The 23,682-nt window shown below is 42.9% G+C and overlaps 1 protein-coding gene across 1 annotated transcript in view; it reads left to right on the forward strand.

Moving 5' to 3' along the window:
• Positions 1–20,950, forward strand: part of SCD5 (stearoyl-CoA desaturase 5) — a gene marked incomplete at its 3' end in the record, with an annotated part of 154,987 nt that extends 134,037 nt beyond the window's left edge. Inside the window, exons 4-5 of the mRNA XM_084233233.1 lie at positions 15,896–16,128; positions 20,760–20,950. Of these exons, the coding sequence (XP_084089359.1) occupies positions 15,896–16,128; positions 20,760–20,950 (424 nt within the window). The remainder of the gene's footprint in view (positions 1–15,895; positions 16,129–20,759) is intronic.
• Between the last annotated feature and the right edge of the window lie 2,732 nt (positions 20,951–23,682).

Below are 23,682 nucleotides of genomic sequence, written 5' to 3' on the forward strand. Positions count from 1 at the left end.
AACCCCTACTTTGCTGTTTTCATCTGTCTCCCTCCCCCTATGAAAGCCTAAGATCTGGTCAATTCCAAAGGTTTTATTTATTTTTTTTTTTAAAGATTTATTTTTATTTATTTATGCAAGCACTGGGCACAGTCAGAAGCGCGGGAGAGTGAGAGAATTCACCAGAGCCAGAGCAGGGAGCAGAGCAGGCAGAAGGACCGAAGTACACTGCTGAGAGGAGCAGCAGGCGGCAGGAGAGGTCTGCGCGCCATGTGGGACCCTCCTCCGGTGGCCGGGGAGCAGCCGGGGATCGAACCGGCACCGCAGAGGCTGCGGGCAGCTTCACAACCCAGCGCTCAACCGCTGCGCCACTGGGGAGGCCCCAATTCCAAAGGTTTTAAAGTTTATCTTTGCCTTTGACACTTTGATTTCTTTATGTTCCACATATAAGTGAAACCATCCCCTATATGTATCATTCTCCTTCTGGCTCAGTTCACTTAGCATAATCCCTTCCTGCTGCCGCAAATGACTGGAGTTTATCGTTTTATTTTTATTTTTATTTCTTTTTGATTGCTGTCTTATTATTTAAAACTCACCTCCAGGAGACTTTCAGTGCCTTGGCGGTGGATGTGGTGTGGTAACAGACACCTGAAGGGTGTGATCTATACCTTTAAATTATATACAATGTTGTAAACCAGTGTTTCCTATTAAAAAAAAATCTCACCTCCAGAAAGCTGAGGTCAGGCCTCTGAACAGGAAGTTCTCAAGCAACTTGTAAGGAGTCTGTGAGGTCCTCCTGTGAAGTGTAACTGCAGGCGGTGGTGTTATTTTCTTCATAGACCCAACTGATACAATATACTGCAACAGAATACAGAATCAGATGTGTCAACTCAGCTGTTTCCAGTAAGTCAGACATTAAAGAGATGTGCAATTATATAAAATAACACCACTCTTCAAAACTTTTGATCTTGGAACATATAGTTATTTTTCATAAAAATATGGTACTTATGTTAATACATTTATATTTTATACCTAATATTTTGTTATCTATATAATTTTATGTGATTAACAGATATTAACATTTAATAATCAATTAATAAATACATTTCTCAGTTTTAATTTCCCATGCAGTAAACACTGATAGATGTATTCTAGGGGCCTCCCCTGGTGGTATAGGCGGTTAAGCACAGCACTGTGAAGCTGTCCGCAGCCTCTGCAGCACCACTTTGATCCCAGCCGGCCGGCGAGGGTCCCACATGGTGTGGCAGACCTCTCTTGTCGCGCCCGCTGCTCGTGTTTCGTCAGTCTGCAGGTTCTGTTCCCCACTCTGTCTCTGGTGACTCCTCTCACCCTCCCCCACATCTGACCTGTACCCTGGTTCTTGTATGAAATAAATAAATCTTAAAAAAAAAAAAAGTAAGATAGATGTACTCTACAAGAACAAAACCTCTTTGGGTTCTCAGCTATATTTTTAAAATGTACACAGGTGCTAAGACCAGAGAATTTGAGATCCACTGTCTTCAGGTCAGCTAAGTGCCCCCTCTGCTCCACATCAGGTCTATAGAACCATGGACATATCTTTGCCTTCAGATTTATCATGTTATAGTAAACCAATCCACTTTCATTATAATATGGTGTAGTGTAATAATAACTATACATATGGTATAGTACACCTCTCTCATTAGACCATAAGCTTCTCAAGTCATATTCATCGTTCTATTTATTGAGACTGATGAAAACCTAACCCCCTTCTCAATACTTGGAGGACTGTGTTCACTCTCCAGTTTATAGAGCACAGGATAGCCTACAGTTGAGAGCCAGCTTTGGGGGTGATGATTTATGTATGATGCTGAAGTACTCAGCACATGGATGCCACCGCCTGCATTGTGGTGCTTAAATCCCTCCACGAATATTTCAGCAGCCTGAGGTTCTACATCCCACTGTCCACTCATGCATGGTCTCATCACACCAACATTAATTTCCAGTAGTCATGGTGCCTCTGATTCTAAACAGTACAGTGACAGGACTACAAAATTGTAGATGGTGCAACAAGAGACCCATTTGGCTGTCTCTGTTGGGAATTGACTTGGGCTGACTCCAGTGTAAGAGGAGGTCAGGACTGTCCCCTACAACACAATCCCATGTCTGACCATATGCTTTCATAGGTAGCAGTTACAGACAAAAAAAGCTATGTAACTCATCGTGAGCTTGATGAAGCCCTGTTACCTGTCCTTTTGGGCACCCCCAAAAAACCCTTGCATGCAACACATGATACAGTAATATCAACTTCTAGTATCACCAGCAACAGATTTCTGTTGGTGGTTGGGCAGAGGATGGAGCAAAGCCTTAGGTGATAGCACTCTGAAGTGTATGTGCTTCTAGCCAATCCACATATCTCAACCACTTATTTGACCAGTAAAAATTAATTTCCCATATCCCATATCCACTTATTTGACCAGTAAAAATTAATTTCCCATATTTCCAGGAGAGAAATATGGTTGAAGCCTGTATATACCTCTGGTTTATGAACTCAGAATTTGTTTAGTGCTAGCTTAGCATGCCTAAAGTGTGGATTCCTGACCAGGATGCATCCCCAGGGTGAAAACTAAAACTAACACACATACTCCTACCTCACACTGTTTATGCTAAAGCAGTTTCATATACATCCCAGGAAGTCTAACAAAGTCATTAACTTTAAACACATATAGTGTAGTGAAAATTAAATGTACTGGTATCTTGCCTATCTGAAACTCAGCTACCGAATAATTTCATTTATCTGGAATAAAATCAAGAACCTATAAATAAGCAAAAGCATGATAGTAGATACTCAGTGCCACACTCACTTTATGTCATGAAACCCTCTAATAGTAGAATGCATGTTCTACTCTCTACTGCCTTAAAGATCTTTGAAATAGATGTCTAAATCCTAATAATTTTGCATTTTGGGGCTCAGCACAGAAGAGGCCCTTCAGAGCCCAAACAGAGCCTGTGTGTTCCTCGTATGAACACAAGTAGAACAAGCTCAACTCCTGGTTTTCAAACTGTTTAAAGAGTAAGAGAAATAAGGTAAAAAGGGACAGGAAAGCTACCATAGATGGGAAAACTGACAAACAAAAGCAACAGCTTATCAGTGTATCTGAAAATAAAGGGGGAATCACTAAGAGTCAATAAGTGAGTATCAACACTCAGCTCTTCCAATAAATGAGTCATTGAGACCAAGAAGTCTTCATCCTTAACAGACTATGGGCAAAATAGAGCACCCACTAATGTTTCTGAAGCTCTCATGTCAGACACCTGTTGGGTACCACTGCTGCCTCCCAGATATCCTCTGTCTTGAGGTTTGGGGCCACTCGTTCTGCCCAACTCTCTGTGACTCTGACAGACTATGAGTCAATTCATTCCAACAACACTGTCATGCCAGCGAGCATGGAGCTGGTTCTCTATTGATTTGGGCAGATGGATGAAAGAGAATCCTGGAGACTTCAGTGGCTTTTTCAGGCTCTAATGCTCTTTCTACATCAAGTGTTGTGGGGCAAGTCAGCAGGCTGGTAAGGCAGGGAGGCTCTCTCTGGTGATGTCTCGTGGTCCTGCCTCCCTGTAGCCACTCACCCTCTCATAGCCATTCTGCCAGAGCTGTCTCTGTCTCTGAGTGGTGCCATACGTATAGTCTTGGGCTCCAGGCGCAGGTGTGCCCACTTACGCATGCCCATACCATACTCCAGGTGTCCACAATCAGACATGCATGGCCTGAGCCCGCACTCCCAAGCTCCTCCTGCATTTAAGACTGCAAGTGATAGCCACAGAGGCCAGCTGACCATTTTCACTTACCCTACCAGCATTCTCCTCAAACTTCAAACTTGTACTGTGTGTGACTCCTGCCTTGGTATGGCTCTGTTGGTGCTGAAGCCTAGGACACCTCTCTCCACCCATGTTCACAATCCAGAAGTTTGTGTATGGTGGGGGAGGGTGGGGGAGCAGGCACAGGAGGTGGTGGTGGGTGAGGGGAGCTTGTAGACACAGTCTTCCCCCATCCTCCTAGAGGGAGCATTCTGAGGCTCCATGATCCATGTGGCCTCCCTGAAGATGGTCCCACTGGGTTTAGATAGCAATAAGCGACCTGCTTAGTAACACTTGCCCATGAGATTCCAACCATCCCTGCCTCCCACATTCTGTTTCCCTAGGACTGGGCCCCCTCCTAAAACAGTAGCATGTAACTAACCCCGGACTTCTGACAAGCCTAGGCTGAGACACTCACCAACATTAAAAAAGGTCGAGTTTTGTGCCATAAACTCTGATTAACAAATCAGAAAAATGGGCAACGATTTCTACCTACAGTTAAAAAATAAAGTTGGGGTAATTGAAAATGTCTACCCTCTGCTCTCAGGAAAACTCAGCTATCTCAAATGATTGCCTTCTTGGGTCTTCACAGCACAGTTGTATTGAAGGAATGTTGAATAATGCACTAACCACAGTTGAGAGGAGATTTATATAGGTAGACTTTCTGGAGGAAATCAATTTTGAGCTGAGTTTTGAAGGCCTGGGGAGCTCTGGAAAGAGTGCAGTTTGAATTGAACTGACCCCAGAAATAACCCTACAAACTCATAACCAATAGAAACATTCTACTTTTGGGTAGCAAGGGAAACTTATCTTTGTTGAAAACAATTGGTAACTAGGAAGAGCTGAGGGAGGAGAGGAAAAAAACAAAGCCAGAGACAAAGAATCCTAGACAAAGAGACCCACAATCACCTTAAACACCTTAATTTCTATAGATGACCCACAAGCTCTAAGTATCAACCCATTAGGAGAGTGAACTGATCTAATTGCTTTTGCCAAAGACAGATGGGTCCTCACCCACAGCTCCGTCTAATGTAGGCCAACAGTTCAGCAGCCCCTGGGCACCTACTGTGTTAATGAGCATTTTGTGTTCAAGGAACTGTGGTTGATGTGAATTGAATCAAGACAAAGCCTGCCCTCAAAGAACTTATCTACTTACTGTGATGGAATCAAAGCTTTGGAAAAGGAAGAAAAGGCCTCTGAACCTTCCTTACAATTAGCAAGCCTGGGTATTTTCTTTAAGCACTTCATTGTTAATGAGGTAGGAATAATACTCTTTGTGTTGAAATTCTGAAATGATTGTATTTATCTTTTGAACCGATGTTTAGTGAATTAATGCAAGCTGTTTGTACAAAGACAAATTAAATTCAAATGGTTGGATGTAACTAGCCTCCACATTCAGACCTCAAAAGCAAACAAAGCTGAAGGCAGAGTGAAAAGAAAAATATGTCTTTTTCCCACTGCATTGCAAGGTTCCAAGGCAGATGCTTTTAAGGACAAGTCGTTTGCCATCTCTGCTTCCTCTGTGGGGGAGGAGAGGCACCCAGGTGAGGATTATGCGTCTAGATTGTCCAATTAAAAGGTTTTCTTCTATGGGAATGCTGATCATGAAGTCATAGAGGGGAAGTGATGTCAAAATTAATTGAGGGTAAAGCTAAATCTGGAGTGAATAAGACTTTCAGAGGATACTTCAAATGCACCGACTATGAACTCTTTCACTTAAAGACACTATTGCGACTCTGGAGAGGCAAAATCGAGATCACTGCCGCAAAGCCCAAATTCAACTTAAACAATTCAAAGTGCCTGGAAGATTTTCTAAAAAACTCCAGAGTGACCCATAAAGGGCCTTCTGTCTTCAGATCTGCATTCAAACTAGCCACACAGTCTACCTCCTTGTGGAAGACGCCAGAGGGGACAAGAAAGCAGGGAGAAAATGTTTCATTCATTTACAAACTGCCAGAGCATATCATCTGTCTTCTAAATAAATGTTTAGTAAAGCTTCTAGATGATTTTTCTTGGTCCCCTACAAGATGCAAACATCATTGGGAAAGAGAATTTCTGGCTAAGCTTTAAGTGGAATCACAAAACTGAGCATGTTTAATCAAGATGCTAGTGACAGCTCATCACTCATCATTACCATAGACTCGTGAGGCTGGAATTTCTCTTGCCCATGGTGGTGTTTGCTGCTCTACGCATTTCCTCAGGCTGGCCTTCCTTGGAAGCAGGGGGATCATTTCCTCAGGCTGGCCTTCCTTGAAAGTCAGGGGATCATTTCTCCTTCCTTCATGCTCTAGTAGATTTCACTCTCAAGTTCCAGCTCTGGACCTCTGTGCTTAGGGTTAGTCAACCAACAGGAAATGCTTGCAGATAGAATGCTTTATTTTTCATCTAAAGAAAAAAGAGAAATTTGAGATCTTATCACACCCAAGATTTTTTTAAGATAAAATCTCAAATCCTTTCTTCTCCATTGAACACATTCTGGGTCTCGAGACTATTTTTAATAGTTTAAGTTCTCTAGATTATGGGATCCAGTTTATTGGAATGTGTTGCAATAGGAAGTTGGTTGCCGCTTTGCAGCGGGAATGCAATGAGGGACACAGCAGTCGTGGAGCAGATCTGCAAGGCAAGACTGCTACTTGAGCAGAAGTTCTTGCCATTTATTGACAGCATACAGGCTTGTAAACACTGTCATGCAACAATGGTATGCGGAATAGGGTCTGGAGGATAGGATAGGAACGGGGGACAGAGTTTTTTCAAGGGACAGGGAAGGGGACATCATGATCATGAGTCAAGAGACATTTGCATCATAAAAGTATGATGTTATCACAGGCAGAGTTATCCCAAGACCACCATGGAAACAGTCACGTAGTCAGGTCAACAGCGGCCTCGGCATCCCAAGGCCTGCCTCACGATTTGAGCTATATACTCCGCAGAAGTCAAAGAATGTTCTGCTATGATTTGTAGATAGCAATTAGGTCACAGTTGCCCAAGAGTGGCCAGCTCATAGGAACCCACAGGAATGAGCATATTTTTCATAGTATTGAAGAAGTGGAAAGGTCAGTGTGCATATCTGTGTTTATGTGTATGGCCAAAGCTAACATGCCCTGGGGCACTGAGATGTGTGGAGGCATTTTATTGTGTGAAAATGGACTTGAGTTAATGCTGAAAAACTTCCCAGTTGTGGTACTGGTGTGATGAGAAATTGCTAGGTGGTGGCAGTGAAAGGTTTACAACATCTATTATGGACATGTTCTTACAAGCTGTCACCTTAAAGCTGTAGAAAGTTGCTTTAGAATTATCTGTGACATGAACTTGGCTGCTTTGGAGTTTGTGGTTTTGACTTAAACGTGTGTCTTTGGTTTTAAATCTGTGGAGCAAAGGGACTCTTCTGTGGGTCATTGTTGAAGTCATATCACCCCTTCTCTAGTCTCTAGCCTCTAGCCTCTTTTTTTCCCCTCCCTTGATGATTTTAGCATCTTTTATTATCCCCTGGTCTGAGTGTTCAGAAAGACAAAGATGAAACTTGTTGTAAACCAAGCCCAAACCTGTTAGCTGTTAATCCTAAATATCTAGAAGCTCACGCTCAGAAATCATTCATTTAAACTCAAGTAGGAAGTCTCACAGTAAAACTTGTTGGAAGCTGGGGGTTGGTTCCTGATGAACACAAATGTCTTTAATTAGGTTGTTGATGATATAGCTACAAGCCTGCATTAGCACCAATCCAAGATATAAGCATCTAATGAAGAATTCCAAAGCAGACTGCACATTTATTATATGGTTTGAGTTAGGTTTTTTTTTTTTTTTGAATCCTTGGCATTTTATCTCTCATATTCTGTGCTTTACTGCAGTCACTGTAGTGTTTTTTATTTTCTCAAGAAGATAAGAACTTAGAATTTTTGAACTAAATTAGAGTAAGTTCTCATTTGATTTCATCTATAGGTTCTTGGAAACTGTAACTTTAAGTGAAGCGGTATATATTGAAACCAATTTTACTGCAGGCTAATAGATATAAACAAGATCTAAATTCCTATGCCTTACACCTAGCCACAAAACCATCAGCCAACTTCTCTATAAAGACCCAAGACACGTCTACTATTCGACAGTAATTTGTATTCATTCATTCATTCACTCACTCACTCACTTTCCAACCTGCTTACTCCAGTTTAGGGTCATTAGTGACCAAAGCCTATCCCAGCAGCTTTAGGCTCAAGGGGAATCCAACTGTGTACAGGATGCCCTTTCATCACAGAGCAATTCACACCCACGTGCACCTAGCTGGGGTAACTGAGACATGTCAATAAACAGTGTGCACATCTGTGGGATCTGGGATAAAACCCACGCAGACCCAGGGAGAATTGCAAACTTTCCATAAATAGCAGGATGGGAATTGTTTTTTTCTTTCCCTCATCAACCTTATAGTGGATCGACATTGAATAAAATGATATTACTTGAGGACCTACTATACTGCCCATTTAATTATTTTGCAAATATTTAGGAATGCTTGCCATTTGTGAGTCTCTCTTCTAGAGTCTGACTTTCTGTTGCACTCTGCCAACTCAGCAGTACATCCAAGTCACAGCACAGGTTACCCCAGAAGTTGACTCTAAGTTGGATACTACATTATAGGAAGTTGAACTGGGAGATTCCTTGGGGTCAATTGCTGTGGGAGAAGGGATGGAGAAAGTATAGGACAAGGGAAGAAGCTGGTCTTAATGGAGGCATCAGACAATCCTAGAGGGGCTCTGAAGCTCAGAGTCATTAGGGTTTGGGGTTGGGGGACTTGACTTAGATAATAGATGTCTTATTATTAGTCAGTCACTGAATGTGTCATTAAGAAATGGCATGACCTCGGGCAAGGCAACTGCCTCTAATAGAGGCAATATTGTAGTGGCTGAAAGATTAAGTACTCTAATACTAAGAGGAGATCTAGATAACACATCCTTGTATCTACACATATACTAAGTTGTTTTTAACTACTCTGTAGACAATCTTGACTCAACTGACTTGTCCTAGAGTAAGACATCAAGAATAGAGCCATTCTAGGTTGGTTAATTGAGTAGCTCAAGCAAATACCCAAGGAGCTTTCCATCCTTCTGCTCTGTCAAACTAAGAGGTTAGCTTTGTTTCTCAGACCACAGGACAGTTGTAGAAGGTTTTAGTGTCACTGTGAGAAAAGAGAAGTCATCTCTCCTTAAATGTTCTTTCTATTGTCAAAGAAAATATTCCCTCTTTTTCTTTTTTATTGAGATAAAATGTATACAATGTGATGTTTGTTATTTCAACTATTTATAAATGTACAATTATGTGGTATTGTGTACATTTATAATGTTGTATGACCATAATGACTATCTATACACAAAACTTTTTTTTTTTAAACATTTATTTATTTATTTATTTATTTATACAAGCACTGGGTACAGTCAGAAGCGCGGGAGGGTGAGAGAATTCACCAGAGCCAGAGCGGGGAGCAGAGCAGGCAGAAGGACCGAAATACACTGCTGAGGGGAGCAGCGGGCAGCAGGAGAGGTCTGCGCACCATGTGGGACCCTCCTCCGGTGGCCGGGGAGCAGCCGGGGATTGAACCGGCACTGCAGAGGCTGTGGGCAGCTTCGCAACCCAGCGCTCAACCGCTGCACCACCAGGGAGGCCCTACACAAAACTTTTTTTTATCATTCCCACCAAAAGCCCTCCACCCATTAAACAATAATTTCTCTTTACCCTCCTCCTTCCCTTCAACTCCTTGTAACTTCTTTTCTATTCTGTTACTATATTTTTTGCCTTTTTTGGATATTTCATGTAAGTACAATTGGACAATATTTGTCCTTTGGTTTATTTAACCTAGTTCTATGTTTTCAAGATCCCTTTGTTGTAGCATATATCAAAATTTCATTTCATTTTATGGCTGAATAATATTCCATTATATGTATATCCAGCATTTTGCTTATCCATTCCTCTATTGGCAGATACTTGGATTGTTTCCACCTTTTGGTTGTGTTTCCATGAACATTGGTATACAATCATCAGTTCAAGTCCCTGCTTTCCATCCATACACACACACACACACACACACACACACACACACACACACACACGCATACATACACACCTGGGGCAGAAAAAGGATTGTTGATTGTTGGGTCATATGGTAATTTGTTGTTTAACCTTTGGAGAAACTGCCAGACTGTTTTCTGTAACAGTTGCACCATTTTACATTCCCACCAATGTATTAGGGTTCCAATTTGTTTATACCTTTTTTTTTTTAAGAGACATGTATTATTTATTTGTTTATTTGTTTTGTTTGTTTATACATGCACTGGGTACAGTCAGAAGCGTGGGAGGGTGAGAGAGTTCACCAGAGCCAGAGCAGGGAGCAGAGCAGGCAGAAGGACCGAAGTACACTGCTGAGGGGAGCAGCGGGCGGCAGGAGAGGTCTGTGCGCCATGTGGGACCCTCCTCCGGTGGCCGGGGAGCAGCAGGGGATCGAACCTGTGCTGCAGAGGCCATGGGCAGCTTCGCAACCCAGTGCTCAACCGCTGCGCCACCGGGGAGGCTCTAATTTGTCTATATCTTCACCAACACTGTTTCCTTAATCGTATTGGTCAACACTGTTTCCTTAATCTTATTGGTCACTACTGGCCAATTCCTAGATTATTAGCAAAATGAATGAGATCACCAAATCACCATAATTGCTTCAAACCAATCAGGACCCATGTCCTGGGTAGGACCCACATTCCCTGAAGGACATGACTACAGAGAGGACAGTTGGTATCTATACAAAATCAGGGCATTCCAGGGCCTCCCTGCTGGCGCAGGCGGTTGAGCGCCATGCTGTGAAGCTGTCCACAGCCTGTACAGTGCCGGTTCCATCCCTGCCGGCCTTGGAGCAACCTACATGGCAAGCAGACCTCTCCTGTCTTGCCCGCTGCTCCCCTCAGCAGTGTATTTCATCAGTCTGCCTGTTCTGTTCCCTGCTATTTCTCTGGTGAATCCTCTCACCCTCCCACGTCTCTGGCCTGTACCCCGGTGCTTGTATAAATAAAATATCAGGACATTCCAGGAAAAAAAGAAAGAAGGATGAGGGAAGCTACCATCAATGTGTGCAATGAAGAGACTTTACAAATTTCAATGCCCAGAGCAGAAATTCTGATTCATTCATTATTAAATATTCCCCCAATTGATTCTAATGTGTAATCAGGGGTCAGTCTACTGATCTAGCTGGTGAGACTGACCACTAAGTCAGCAAGAATGAAGAATGAGAGCTGAGAAATAAAACACGCTATAGGAATATATATATATATATATATATATATATATATATATAGTCTGTTCTGTCCATTTTATATCTCCAGTGCAAGGAAAGTGCCTGGCACTTAGAGGACAGTCAACAAATTTGCGCTTTGCAGAAGAAAAACCTGAGGCTCAGCATGAGCAGAAGAAAAACCTGAGGCTAAAGATCAGAGAATTAGGAAGTGGCAGATTTGGGTAGTTAAATGTTCTGTGATGCTTTACAACATGAAAAAAAATTAACAAGAAGACGAGCAATATCAATAGTTCCTCTCCAGTCTTTCTCCCTACCACCAGTTGAAGAGAGGAAATCTTTGAAATAAGGAAGAATTAGGTGCTGGAGGGTTTGATGGAGTTGCTCTGTGGACCTTAGGTTAGGGTGCCAAATTTAAGTGTTATTTAGTGAAGAAGCCAGGGAGCTTCTCATTAAGGGCAGTGACTGCAATTAAATGGATTCCAGCTGCTGGAGGCTGATAGAGCACAGGGGCCTGCAGGGAAGGGATTTGCTGAGTCCATCTGAAATAGTTGGGGAGAATTTTTACCCAGTTATCATACAATCTCACTGGCAGACCCAGCCAGACTCACTGTGCCCCCCCCCCCCCACTGACAAATTCTGTCCTCTTTCATCCATTCCATTGAACTCACCCGGAGGAATCCTAGCAGACCACAGGAAGAGCAATCAGAGAACAATCCTATAATTAGATCTGCTAAAGCTTTGTTGAAACCAGAACAGTAAATTTTAAAGAGCGTCTGTTTTTGAGATAGAGGAAATTTGGCTCGATGGAGGTTGTGCTAAAACCCAGGCCTTTTCTCCTCCCACTTGGGAAGTCACACCGCTGGCCTTTCCTCCACAGGGACCCACCGCCTCTGGAGACTGGAGCTTCTAGAACTAGAGGCAAGGCAGTCCGGAGTGTTTGTCCCAAGTGCCTTTGAACAATCAGAGTGCTAGAAGGTGTGTGACTTGCTTCATCCAGTGCCAGCACAGATTGAGCCGTCAATACCTGTATTTTCTTTCTCCTTATTCTTTTCAGGAACAGACTAAGGGCTAAGACAATGGCTCAGGATGAGGAGAGGCTCTTTTCAAAGGTACTGGGTTATAACCCAGAGAAGGGAGGACGGAGAAGAAGCTGCTTAAGTTGCAAAACGGCTTCTGTTGGAAAGTTCAGCAACTTCCTTTCTTCCTCTGAGGTGCAACTAGGAGCTGCTGTGGCAAACTTTTGGCTCTGGGCCTGTAGGGTAAGGTAAAAAGCATCAGGCTTTTCTGCCCTCCTGCCATTAGGATAGATGAGGAAACCCTGTGGTCCTGAATGCATGCCTGATGGCGGGCACCTGAAATGGGTACAACTGGGCTGAGAGACTGAGTTTATAAGGGCGGTGTCATGGGGATGCCAGGAGAAGCCGAGAAAGAAGCAGAGAAGCCGAGAGCAGAGAAGCAGAGAGAACGCCAGAGAGGGCAGATAGAGTGAAGATTTGCTGGGGGCTGGGAGGACTGCCAGCCTCCCGGCCCCCCAGCACCCCTGCCTGCCACGTACCCGCTGAGCCCCAATAAAAACCTGCAAAACCACTGAGGACTCTGACTCCTCCTTTATCCGGTCTATTGGATCAGAAAACCTGCTCACTGTCCCTATCCTGCCCCTTATAGGGCCTCTTTCCATTTTCCCTTGAGAGCCCCTGCCTATTCACATGCTCACCCCCATTTCTTAAGGTCCTTGACCACAGCCTGTGTGCTTTACCAAAATCCCCTCTTCTGTTGGTGCTCCATGCCACCCCTTCCCCACTGCTGTCACTTCTGGGAATTGCCTTTGCCCACATGAAACCACCTTACCTAAGGCTTCACCCCTCCCAGGAGACCCCTTGAGGCCAATGACTGCCTGATATGAGGATGCCTTTCCATTGGGACAAGTCTAAAGGGTCAAGCAGCCCAGAATTCCCCATTGGATCTCCTGAGACTCACTGTGAATGAGCTTACCCCTTGGCCCAATCCTGCCTTCCTCACTTCTTATAGGTACCTCTTCGAAGCACTCCCCAAAAGCCTTGGGCACATGACTCTAGGGAGCTCAGGCTAAAACACCTCAGCCCCCCTGGTGTGTGGTCTTTTTCCTCTGGCCACAGCCCACTCATCTGACCTCACTTCCACCAAAATGCAGGCTTCTTGTATCCAGTGACTAGAAAATGGATGTTGATGGGTTCTATGTTGTGCAATAGAAACAGTTATCAGTATCGGAAAAAATGTTTATGTGCAACCAGCAATCCATAAAGCACGGTCACATATATGATTTCATTGACAACAGAGAATATTATGATGATTTCTGAATTCATTCTGTCTAGACTTTTGGTCCTACTATTCATTTGTCTTGTGACATTGGGTCAGCGTCATAACCTCTCTGTTGCTCAATTTTCTCATCTGTAAAATGGGGACAATAATGGGCCCTTCCTGCTTGAGCTTTTGTTAGAATTAAGTGAGTTTATGTAAGACCTAGAATATTTGTGACACAGGAAACACAATAGTATATGTTAGTTAGTAGTATTTGATTCCCACTAAAGTATTATAATGGATACCTGTAATGGACTCTGCTCATACCCCACCCCATACCCTCTGACCCCCTTTTCATTCCAGCATTTGCTGTGGCCACATGATGTAACCCACATGATGTAGCTGGTAACTTGCTCAGCTACACTGCTTATTTCTCACTTTCTACCAGCTTCTTCACCGCCTCCATCTGGGATGCCTGTGGAACACACCCAGGCAGGCACTTGGGAAGTGTAAGGGAGCTTTTATACCACGTGACAACCCTTGACCAGGGAGCACTGGAGCCAGTAAGAAAATAGTCCTGGGCCTCCCTGGTGGCACAGGGGGTTGAGCACAGGACTGTGAAGCTATATGTGGCCTCTGCAGCACGAGTTCTATCCCTGCCTGCCGGCCAGGGAGCTGCCCACATGGTGCAGCAGAACTCTCCTGTCTCGCCCGCTGCTCCCCTCAGCAGTGTATTTTGGTCAATCCTCCTGTTCTGCCCCCCCCCCACTCTGTCTTTGGTGAATCCTCTCACCACCCCACGCCTCTGGCTGGTACCCCGGTTCTTGTATGCATAAATAAATCTTAAAAAAAAAGAAAGAGGGCCTCCCCTAGTGGCGCAACTGTTGAGCGCTGGGCTGCGAAGCTGCCCACAGCCTCTGCAGTGCTGGTGGATCCCCGGCCGCCGGCAAGGGTCCCACATGGCGCGACAGACCTCTCCTGCCGTGCCCGCTGCTCCCCTTGGCTGTGTATTTCATCAGTCTGCCTGTTCTGCTCCCCGCTCTGGCTCTGGTGAATTCTCTCACCCTCCCACGCTTCTGACTATACCCAGTGCTTGTATGAATAAATAAATATTTTTTTTAAAAAAAGACATCATTTCTGATGTTAATTTATGGAAGGAAGGAAGGAAGGAAGGAAGGAAGGAAGGAAGGAAGGAAGGAAGGAAGGAAGGAAGGAAGGAAGGAAGGAAGGAAGGAAGGAGAAAGAAGAAAGAGAAAGAGAAAGAGAAAGAAGTCCCTCCTTGCATTCCTTTGGAGAGAAAAATTCTTTCTCATCAAGATCCAAGATATGTGCAGTTGCTCACAGCAGCTGCTTCTCGGGCATGGTTTTCCCTCTTTCCCTGTTTTGCCTTTCTCAGTAATTCATTTCTGTTAACTGAGCCCACTTCCCAAAATAAACTGCCCACACACGAGCCCTTGCCTGTGTGTGCCAGGAACACTACTGCCTCAGGGCTTTTGTATAGATGCAATCCTCTTCCCAGAATCCTGCTTTTGGAGATACCTTCTAACTGCACAAGAAGAGAGTGAAAGAATTAGTAGAAGCTTCCTTCAACATGCGGAATCAGGCCTGAACTCAAGTCAGTCTTCTGCCTCCCAGTTCATACACCTGCATCCTAACAGAGGCTTCCTGGGAGCTTGACCGGCCCGCAGCCAGCCAGGGAGGAAGTGCGTGTGAAGAGGTGGCTGTGGCTCCTCCTCTCACAGCCTCTCTCCTGTCCCTGCTGCATGGGGGTGAGCAGTGATTGCACTTGACAGAAGCCTAAGGCAGGGACTGTGTTGAATTTGTCTTTGCATCACCACCCTAATTTATAGTAAGGGGTTCAGTAACTATTTGTTGGACACACAGGCCCAGAAGTCAAATTTTTACTATGAATGATTTATTATTAATGATTCAGTTTTATGTGGCCATGCCTTTTCCTATACTTATTGTTCATTTTTTATGCTGCTTTAGAATATAAATGCTGAGGAACAGAGAACATTTTGGGAAGGAGATTATTTACCTTTTTTATCAAGCTCTGTTAGTACAGAATCATGTGCTTGAAAATTATTCAGGAAATATCCAATAGATCTTGGAATTATTCAAGAAAACCCAACTACCAGGTTGATTGAGGAAAGAAATCAGTAGGTGCTGATTTGTACCTACTGTACAAATTTGTACCTATTTGTACCTACCATCAGTAGTGATAGTTTGTAAAACAAATATAGCTCTAAGATAAGTGAGTTTGCCAGCCCAATGTGACTATTTCATGTTGAAATTATGCTTCCTATAACATTTGACTGACCATTCCTTTAACATTCTACCTGTCCTAATTCTCAAATTTGTGTTATCTGCCTAGTCCTTCTTAGAATACAGACTGGTGACTCCTAAACCATGATGTACAACTGAGTGGTCCTTGTTCAATGAATTGAAGGAGCTGACGGGCAGGATTCCTGACTTCTGTGGCTTGCTCACCAACCCCATCGCTACCACCAGAGCTCCCTTACAGTGTCATGTCTTGCCTTCTAGGTACTACAAGATCTCTGTGGTGCTCATGTGCTTTGTGGTCCCTACGCTGGTGCCCTGGTGCATCTGGGGAGAGAGTCTGTGGATTTCCTACTTCCTGGCCTCCATCCTCCGCTACACCATCTCCCTCAATGTCACCTGGCTGGTGAACAGTGCGGCCCATATGTATGGAAACCGACCCTATGACAAGTACATCAGCCCTCGGCAGAACCCCCTGGTCACTCTGGGTGCCATTGGTGAGTGGGGGTGTGAGAGCCAATGGGGAGAACAGCAACTCAAATTTTCTTGACTTATCAGTGATTTTGCAGAATCCGTAAAAAGAGATAGTGGGTTGAAGTGGAATGAATGTGGGCTTTGATGCTAGAATCCTGCTCTTGGACAAGTCCCTTAATCTCGCTGATGTATAGTTTAATATATACGTTTTGTGTGTGTGTGTGTGTGTGTGTGTGTACTCTTACATTGTTGTTAATTTTTGAACAGTATTTGATTTCTCCCCTCAGGTGTAGTTCCATAGTTCTCCCACCACGTTAGCACCCGTGATCCATCACCACTGTCCCTTGTGCTCTTCCCGCCCCTGTGTGGACCCCTCCCCTGCTGTATGCCTCACATCTATGGTCAGCTTGCAAGTTTATCCTTATTTCCTGACACTTTGGTTTCTCTATATTCTACATGTAAGCGAAACCATCAAACATTCATCTTTTCCTCCTGGCTTATTTTGCTTAGCATAATCCCTTCCAGCTCCATCCATGCTGCTGCAAATGGCATGATTTCATCTTTTTTGATTGCTGAGTAGTATTTCATTTTGTATGTATATCACATCTCCTAGATCCAGTCACCTGTCGGGGGGCAGGACATATGGTTTTCTCATCTGTGAAATGGGAGTGATAATGCCTACCTCACACAGATGTTATAAGCGTTATGTTGTATGTAAATTGCTTGGTACAGTGCCCAGCACAAAGGAGGTGATCTATAATTAGTTGTTATTTATTGCATGAAATTTTCCTAAAGGAGTAGCAGTTGGCTTTTCTCTCAGACTGTCCTGATCACTCTAGCTTCAGCTGTCCAATCATTTGGTTGTTTGAAGGCCTTCAAACAGAAAAAGGGGAAGAAACAAGATGGCATCTCTGGGCACAAAATCATTGAGAAAGTGTCTTGGACTCTGATAAGGTTGACAAAGCTCTGGTTTCTCCATTTATTCTCTGAGCACGTTTTCTGGCTCCCCTGCACCTCATGTCCTCCTCTATGAAGTGGGGATAATAGCAATATTTGATCTCCCAGGGTTGTTGGAGGATTAGATGAATTAATACATAGTGCTTGCAGCTGTGCTTACATGAAACAAGCCTTCAGTGATATTGTTTTTATTACCTGCCATATGGTCTTGGGCAAGTTTCTTGTCCCTTCTGTGCATTTATGTTCTCATTTAAAAGTGAGGATAATCAGAGAAGCCAGCTCAGAGGCATGAGAATTACAGGAGTTAACACTCATTAAAGCACTTAGCACTGTGGCTGGCACACAGTAAGGGATTACTAAATATTAGCTGTAACTTTATAGTCTTAGCTTTGGCTTCTTGGTAAGCTGAGTCTTGAACACAAAAATCAAACCCAGGGTGGGAAGTTCCTACTGTTAAGGAGAAACTGTCTCTATAATTCAGCAATGAGGTTCTGCCACCATTTCATGAGGGTCATCCATTTATTAAGATGCCAGGGCTCTTACACTGACAAAATCGATACAAGATAGAGTAAACAGCAGATTTAGCTGTGGGATAACTGGATGCATAGGGAAAAAAAGCCTTGGAAAACAGGAGAAGGCATTTCCTGATTCTGCTCTTACTTTCTCTTCCTCTCATCCTCCATCTTCTAAGAGAACTATATTGAGGGGAATCACAGCCAGTGTGGACTCCGAGATCAGAGAGGGGAGAGGACAAGATGGACTGTTAATATGCTACTCGTATTGTTTTTTTAATTCTACCCCAGTCAACACTGGACTCCCAGTTTAGTTTCTTTACATATCTCTTGGAGGGCCCTTGTTACTCCCAGCTGCCTGTGCAGCTCTTCATGCCTGTTTCTGAAAATAGGGGAAAACTTCCCCACACTGTATTCTGATCCAGGAGAATCATTCAAAATAAGGTGGAGGGACAGAGTGGAGAAGAACTCCATTAAGAGGAAAATTGCAGACCACAGAATAGATTTGATAGAGCAGAATCCTTCAAATGTGGTCAATAGCAGGACTACATGATGACCAGTAGCTCCGTAAGAAGTAAACATGGCTACTATATGATTCAGCAACTCTACTCCTAGATTTATACCCAAGTGAACTGAAAATGTATGTCCACACAAAAACTTGTAAGTGAATGTTCATAGTAACATTATTCATAAGAGCTGAAAAGTGGATACAATCCAAATGTCCCATGAATGAATAAATATAATGTGGTATATCCAAACAATGGAATACAATTTGGCAATAAAAAGAAATGAATGTACGATACCTGCCACAACTTTGACAGCACTGTGCTAAATTAAAGAAGCCAACAACACAGTACTTATGATAAGAGATCATTTGTATGAAATGTTCAAAATAGTTTATAGAGGTTCTATATTGTCAGTGTTCTCCAAAGAAACAGAAGCAGTATAAAGACATAGATATTTATCTTTTTCTATCTATCTATCTATCTATCTATCTATCTATCTATCTATCTATCTATCTATCTGTCTGTCTGTCTGTCTGTATGTATGTATTGATATAAAGATACATATCTATCCTATTGTTTTTGTATAGATATGGATATAGATTTAGATACTGATTTATTATGAGGAATTTGATTGTGTGACTGAAGACTTAGAGATTACATATCCTGCAGTCTGTGAGCTGGAGACACAGGCAAGCTGATGGGGTGATTAAGTTAAGTATGAAAGCCTGAAAACCAGCAGAAACAAAAATAGTGTAAATACCAGTCTGGGGGCCGAAGAGGATAGATAATGCCCCAGTTCAATCAGTGAATCAGGAAAAAGGAATAAATTCTTCCTTATTCCACCATTTGTCCTATTCAGACCCTTCCTTAACTGCATAATGCCCACCTTCCTTGGGGAGGGGCAATCTACTGGGTCCTCGGCTGAAATGCTAATCTCACCCCAAGACACACACAGAAGTAATATTTGATCTGGGCATCCCTTGGCCAGTCAAGTTCATACATAGATATAACCACCATAAAGAAAGCAGTAATGCAGGGAAGGATGGGGAATTGTGGGGAGTTAAAGCAAAAGGATGTGGGATTTCTTCTTCTAGTAATGAAAATGTTATAAAGTGTATCTTGGTAATGATGCACAACTATGTGAATACAAATGGTCCCCAACTTACGATGGCTCAAACATTTTTTGACTTTACAATAGTGCAAATGCAATATTTATTTAATAGAAACCATACTTTGAATTTTGAATTTCCATCTTTTTCTGGGCTAGCTATATATCACAATACTCTCTTGAGATGCTGGACAGCGGCATTGAGCTGTGGCTCCCAGTCAGAGCTTCATGTGTTCTGAAACTTTTAAAGCAGGCTGAGCCCTAAGCTAAGCTATGTTAGGTTATCTGCAGGTTAGGTGTATTGCAGCATTTTGACCTAAGATATTTTCAATTACGATGGGTTTATCAGGACTTAATTCCATTGAGCTGGGGAAGGTCTGTATACTGAAAGCCATGAAAGTATATACTTGAAATAGGTAAAGTGTAGGATAAGTGAGTTTTATTTCAATAAAGCTGTCTCAAAAAATAAAATGAAATAAACCCTGAGACCTCTCATGAAAACAACTTTTTTAAAAAGGTAAGGAAGCAAAAGTTATATACTGGGGAGGGAAATATATAAGTAGATTTTGGATACTTAAAGATCCAACTTTAATTTACTATCCCATCTGAACAATTCTCATCTATCCCAAACTATCCAAGTGTATTTCTTTGGTCACTCCTGTCCACAGAGATTATTGTTCTTTTACTTTTATAAATAGACATCAAAATGATTTATTATCAGCCATCTAGCATTCAGCTTAAGAGAAGTAAGCATTCAGGGCCTCCCCGGTGGTACAGCGGTTGAGCGCTGGGTTGCGAAGCTGCCCGCAACCTCTGCAGCGCCGGTTCGATCCCTGGCCACCGGAGGAGGGTCCCACATGGCGCGCAGACCTCTCCTGCCATCCGCTGCTCCCCTCAGCAGTGTACTTCGGTCCTTCTGCCTGTTCTGCTCCCTGCTCTGGCTTTCGTGAATTCTCTCACCCTCCCACGCTTCTGACTGTACCCAGTGCTTGTATAAATGGATGAATCTTAAAAAAGAGAGAGAGAGAGAGAGAAGCAAGCATTCAGCTTAAAAAAATTAACCTCCCGTGTACTCCCCACTCTTCCCTGCATTACTACTTTCTTTATGGCAGTTAAATCTGTGTATGAAGTTGACTGGCCAAGAGATGCCCAGTAAATACTATTGCTCCTTGGGTGAGATTAGCATTTCAGTCGGTGGACCCAGTAAAGTAGATTGCCCCTTCCCTATGAAGGTGGGTATTATGCAGTTAGGTCAGGGTCTGAATAGGACAAATGGTAGAGGAAGGAAGAATTTGTTCCTTTTCCCCAACTTGTTGAAGTTATGAAACCCTGTCTACAAATCATACAGGAAAATTAATCTTGGGACTTGATGCTGACAACTTCATTGCTATTTTTCTGTTCACATTTACTTTGTCTGGTCAGCGAAGCAAATGCTTCTTGAGGGCAGGAACCACATATTCTGTCCCCCATCTTATATCATAGTGTCTTGTACATGGTAGACTCTCGATAAATGGTTTAAAAATTGTGCAGAGAGATGGTGACTGGATGATTTCAAGCTCTTTGTCTTCCAGGTGAAGGCTTCCACAATTACCATCACACCTTTCCCTTTGACTACTCTGCGAGCGAATTTGGCTTAAATTTCAACCCAACCACCTGGTTCATTGACTTCATGTGCTGGCTGGGGCTGGCCACTGACCGCAAACGGGCAACCAAGTCAATGATCGAGGCCCGGAAAGCCAGGACTGGAGATGGCAGCGCTTGAACCTGGAACCGCCAACCAACGAGTCAGCCGCTGACACCTCGGTTCAAAGCTTTTGTTACTATAGTTCTCCTGTTCATTGGACTGTGGGAGGGGTCAAGGGTGGGGAGGGAATGGAATCTCTGTGGTTTGGGAATTTTTTGTTTGTCTCAATGTCAAAATACAACTCTCAATGACAAATTTTTAAAGTCAATGTAACTATGATTTAACATTAGAGCGTGGACATGTGATTTAATCGCTGTAGCTGCAATATGTCACACATACATTATCATGTGCTTATACATGATGTTAACCCTGACAGGATGAAGGAATTTAATGTTCTTTCAGTATGATTCAGGAGAGCATTTGTTTTTTCTACCAATTAATTCAGCATCATTTTTAAACACAGTATCTGGAGGAGCAGAGAGGCAGGGTACAAGACAAAAGAGGAATCCAAGTAGTAACTAAAGACTGTTTCTGTTTTGTAATTATTGTGTGTATGTTTTTATTGTTGTTTTTTGAATAAGTTGATTGAGAACTTTAAAAAAATGAGAATACAGGAAATGGCTCTCTTATTTTTTTGCCCTGTTTACAGCTTGTTAATGCTCCACTGTCTTTGCTTCAAAAGAGATCTATCTGTTCACTGCCCAGCTGGTTTGTGTCCTGAGCTATATGCCCAGCCCACCCTACAAATCAATGCCTGTGTTTGATTTTGTTCTCTTTGCTGTTGTCATTTTACAGGTATATAACAGACATGCCAGACATCAAATTATGCTCAAATGAAGCTCTCATTTAAATGTTTAGACACCCAATTTATATTCTAATTGATCCCAGCCACTGATGCATGTACTTTAGCTACTTCTGCTAAATAAGCATATTAATTTTCCATGCCAGACCATCAGATCTTAATAACCGACAGTTATCTAGAACTCAGTGTCTACTAATGTTTCACCTGCATGCAGCCTTCATTGATTTTGCAGCAAAATATAAAGTGATCATTATGTAGCTTCTGGATTTAAAAAATTTTAATGTGTTAAGTTGCCTTGTAAAGAGCATGTGGAATTAATGGGACAGCGTGCCCTTTGTGTTAGATGTTAGAGCAAAAGAAAGGCTTATAGTGTTGGCATTGGAGCACTTCAAAAATAGGTATTTTCAGGAAAGATGTAGGATTTAAAATTAACATTTTTTTTTGCAAAAGAAGTGATGCCAATAGGAAATTGTCATAATGAAGTTCTTCATCCAGCAGGTGTTTAACCGTGTTATTTTGCCATTAATAATGTGTAAACTATGAGTGATTTACAATAAATGATTATGAGTTCATTGGTGTTCTTGACCAGATACTTCGATGCTGTTTATAGAATGTTCTCTCAAGGATCTGTGATACTTCCTGATGACCCATATGATTCATACTTGATTTGAGGTTTGGGCTCACAGCAGCCCCTCACACCAGGCCTCTCCTGTCCCTTTTGCCTTAGGCAGAGCCAGCAAGAAAGCCAGCAAGTCTTATTTGGATGCAGAAACCCTACTGGTGTCATTCCCCATTTCTTACCATCATTGCTGCCTGTACTGATTGCAGCGGATAAAAGGGAATCTCTACTCCTACATATCACCCAAAGGAGTGAAGGACACCTTCCTTCCCTGAGCTGCCAGACCTGATCAATGGTGAGCAGAGGTGGGGGAGATATAATCAACACTCATTACAGCCCTCTCTCTCTCTCAGCTTTGCCTCTGTGCTGCCTCAATCTCTGCCTGTCTTTGCACAGAACAGCTGTGCTCCTGTGATCAGGTACAGACTTCTTAGCCTGCCTAGACTTGAGTGGGACTCTAGCCATTGGTGGATACCAGAGCAGATCTCACCTTGTAAGGACCCTTTGGATATGACTGTGGCATTTTCCATCTGCTTCATATTTTAGTCACATCTTGCTAAGACCTTGCAGAGTGTTGGTGGAGGTTGAGTATATTAAAAAAATAAGTTTGCATCAATGTGACCTACAGTGGCACTAATTGGGAATGTTTGTGTGAACCTTTAACCCCTAAAAGTACTAAACTTCCTTGCTTGTCTATCATAGAAAAGAGTGTATTTGGAACAGCTATTTGGCTTCTCACAATAGATAGATATTCCCCAGTGATCCAAATAAATCCAGAACATCACTCCTCCAAACCTGAGTATTTACCTTTATCTCCAGCCATCCCCAAGGAATTATTTAGAGGAAAGGATGATTTGGAGGAAGGTATGGATAAAGGTTCGATCATTCTACTGTCTTTCATATTAACCTATCCTGCAAGTCTTAGTAGCATCTAAGGGAAGAAAGTAGTTATAGAAGTATGTCCCAAGCCTATCCAAGGTAGCCCCAAAGAGGTTGATACATTTTCTGAAAGATTCCATTTAGAGTTAGGGAATGCCCTCTTGAATCTTCACTCTTTCTGAAGCACCCACCACTTGAAGGGAAGTGTTCCCAGTTGAGCATCTCAAGTGTCATAGCAGCCGCATGGGCATGCCTGGGCTGCCGTGTAGCACACATCTGGACACCAACATGTAGTTAGGTAACCAGAGACTGGGGAGAGGGGAGAACAACCTCTAGTTCAGGTTTTGTTATTCATCATCTGGGTGGTAAAGGGTGAGAATAAGCACCAGATGTGTAACTTTGACATAAAGATTATTTTGAATTAAAGACATTTGAAAAATAGCAGGCACAAGAAGGGCATTCTGACTTCTCCATTCCTTCTGAGGAAATGAGGTAAAAGTTCCATTGGAA

This window comes from Talpa europaea (genome assembly GCF_964194135.1).
Source record: "Talpa europaea genome assembly, chromosome: 5".
Lineage (NCBI taxonomy): Eukaryota > Metazoa > Chordata > Mammalia > Eulipotyphla > Talpidae > Talpa > Talpa europaea.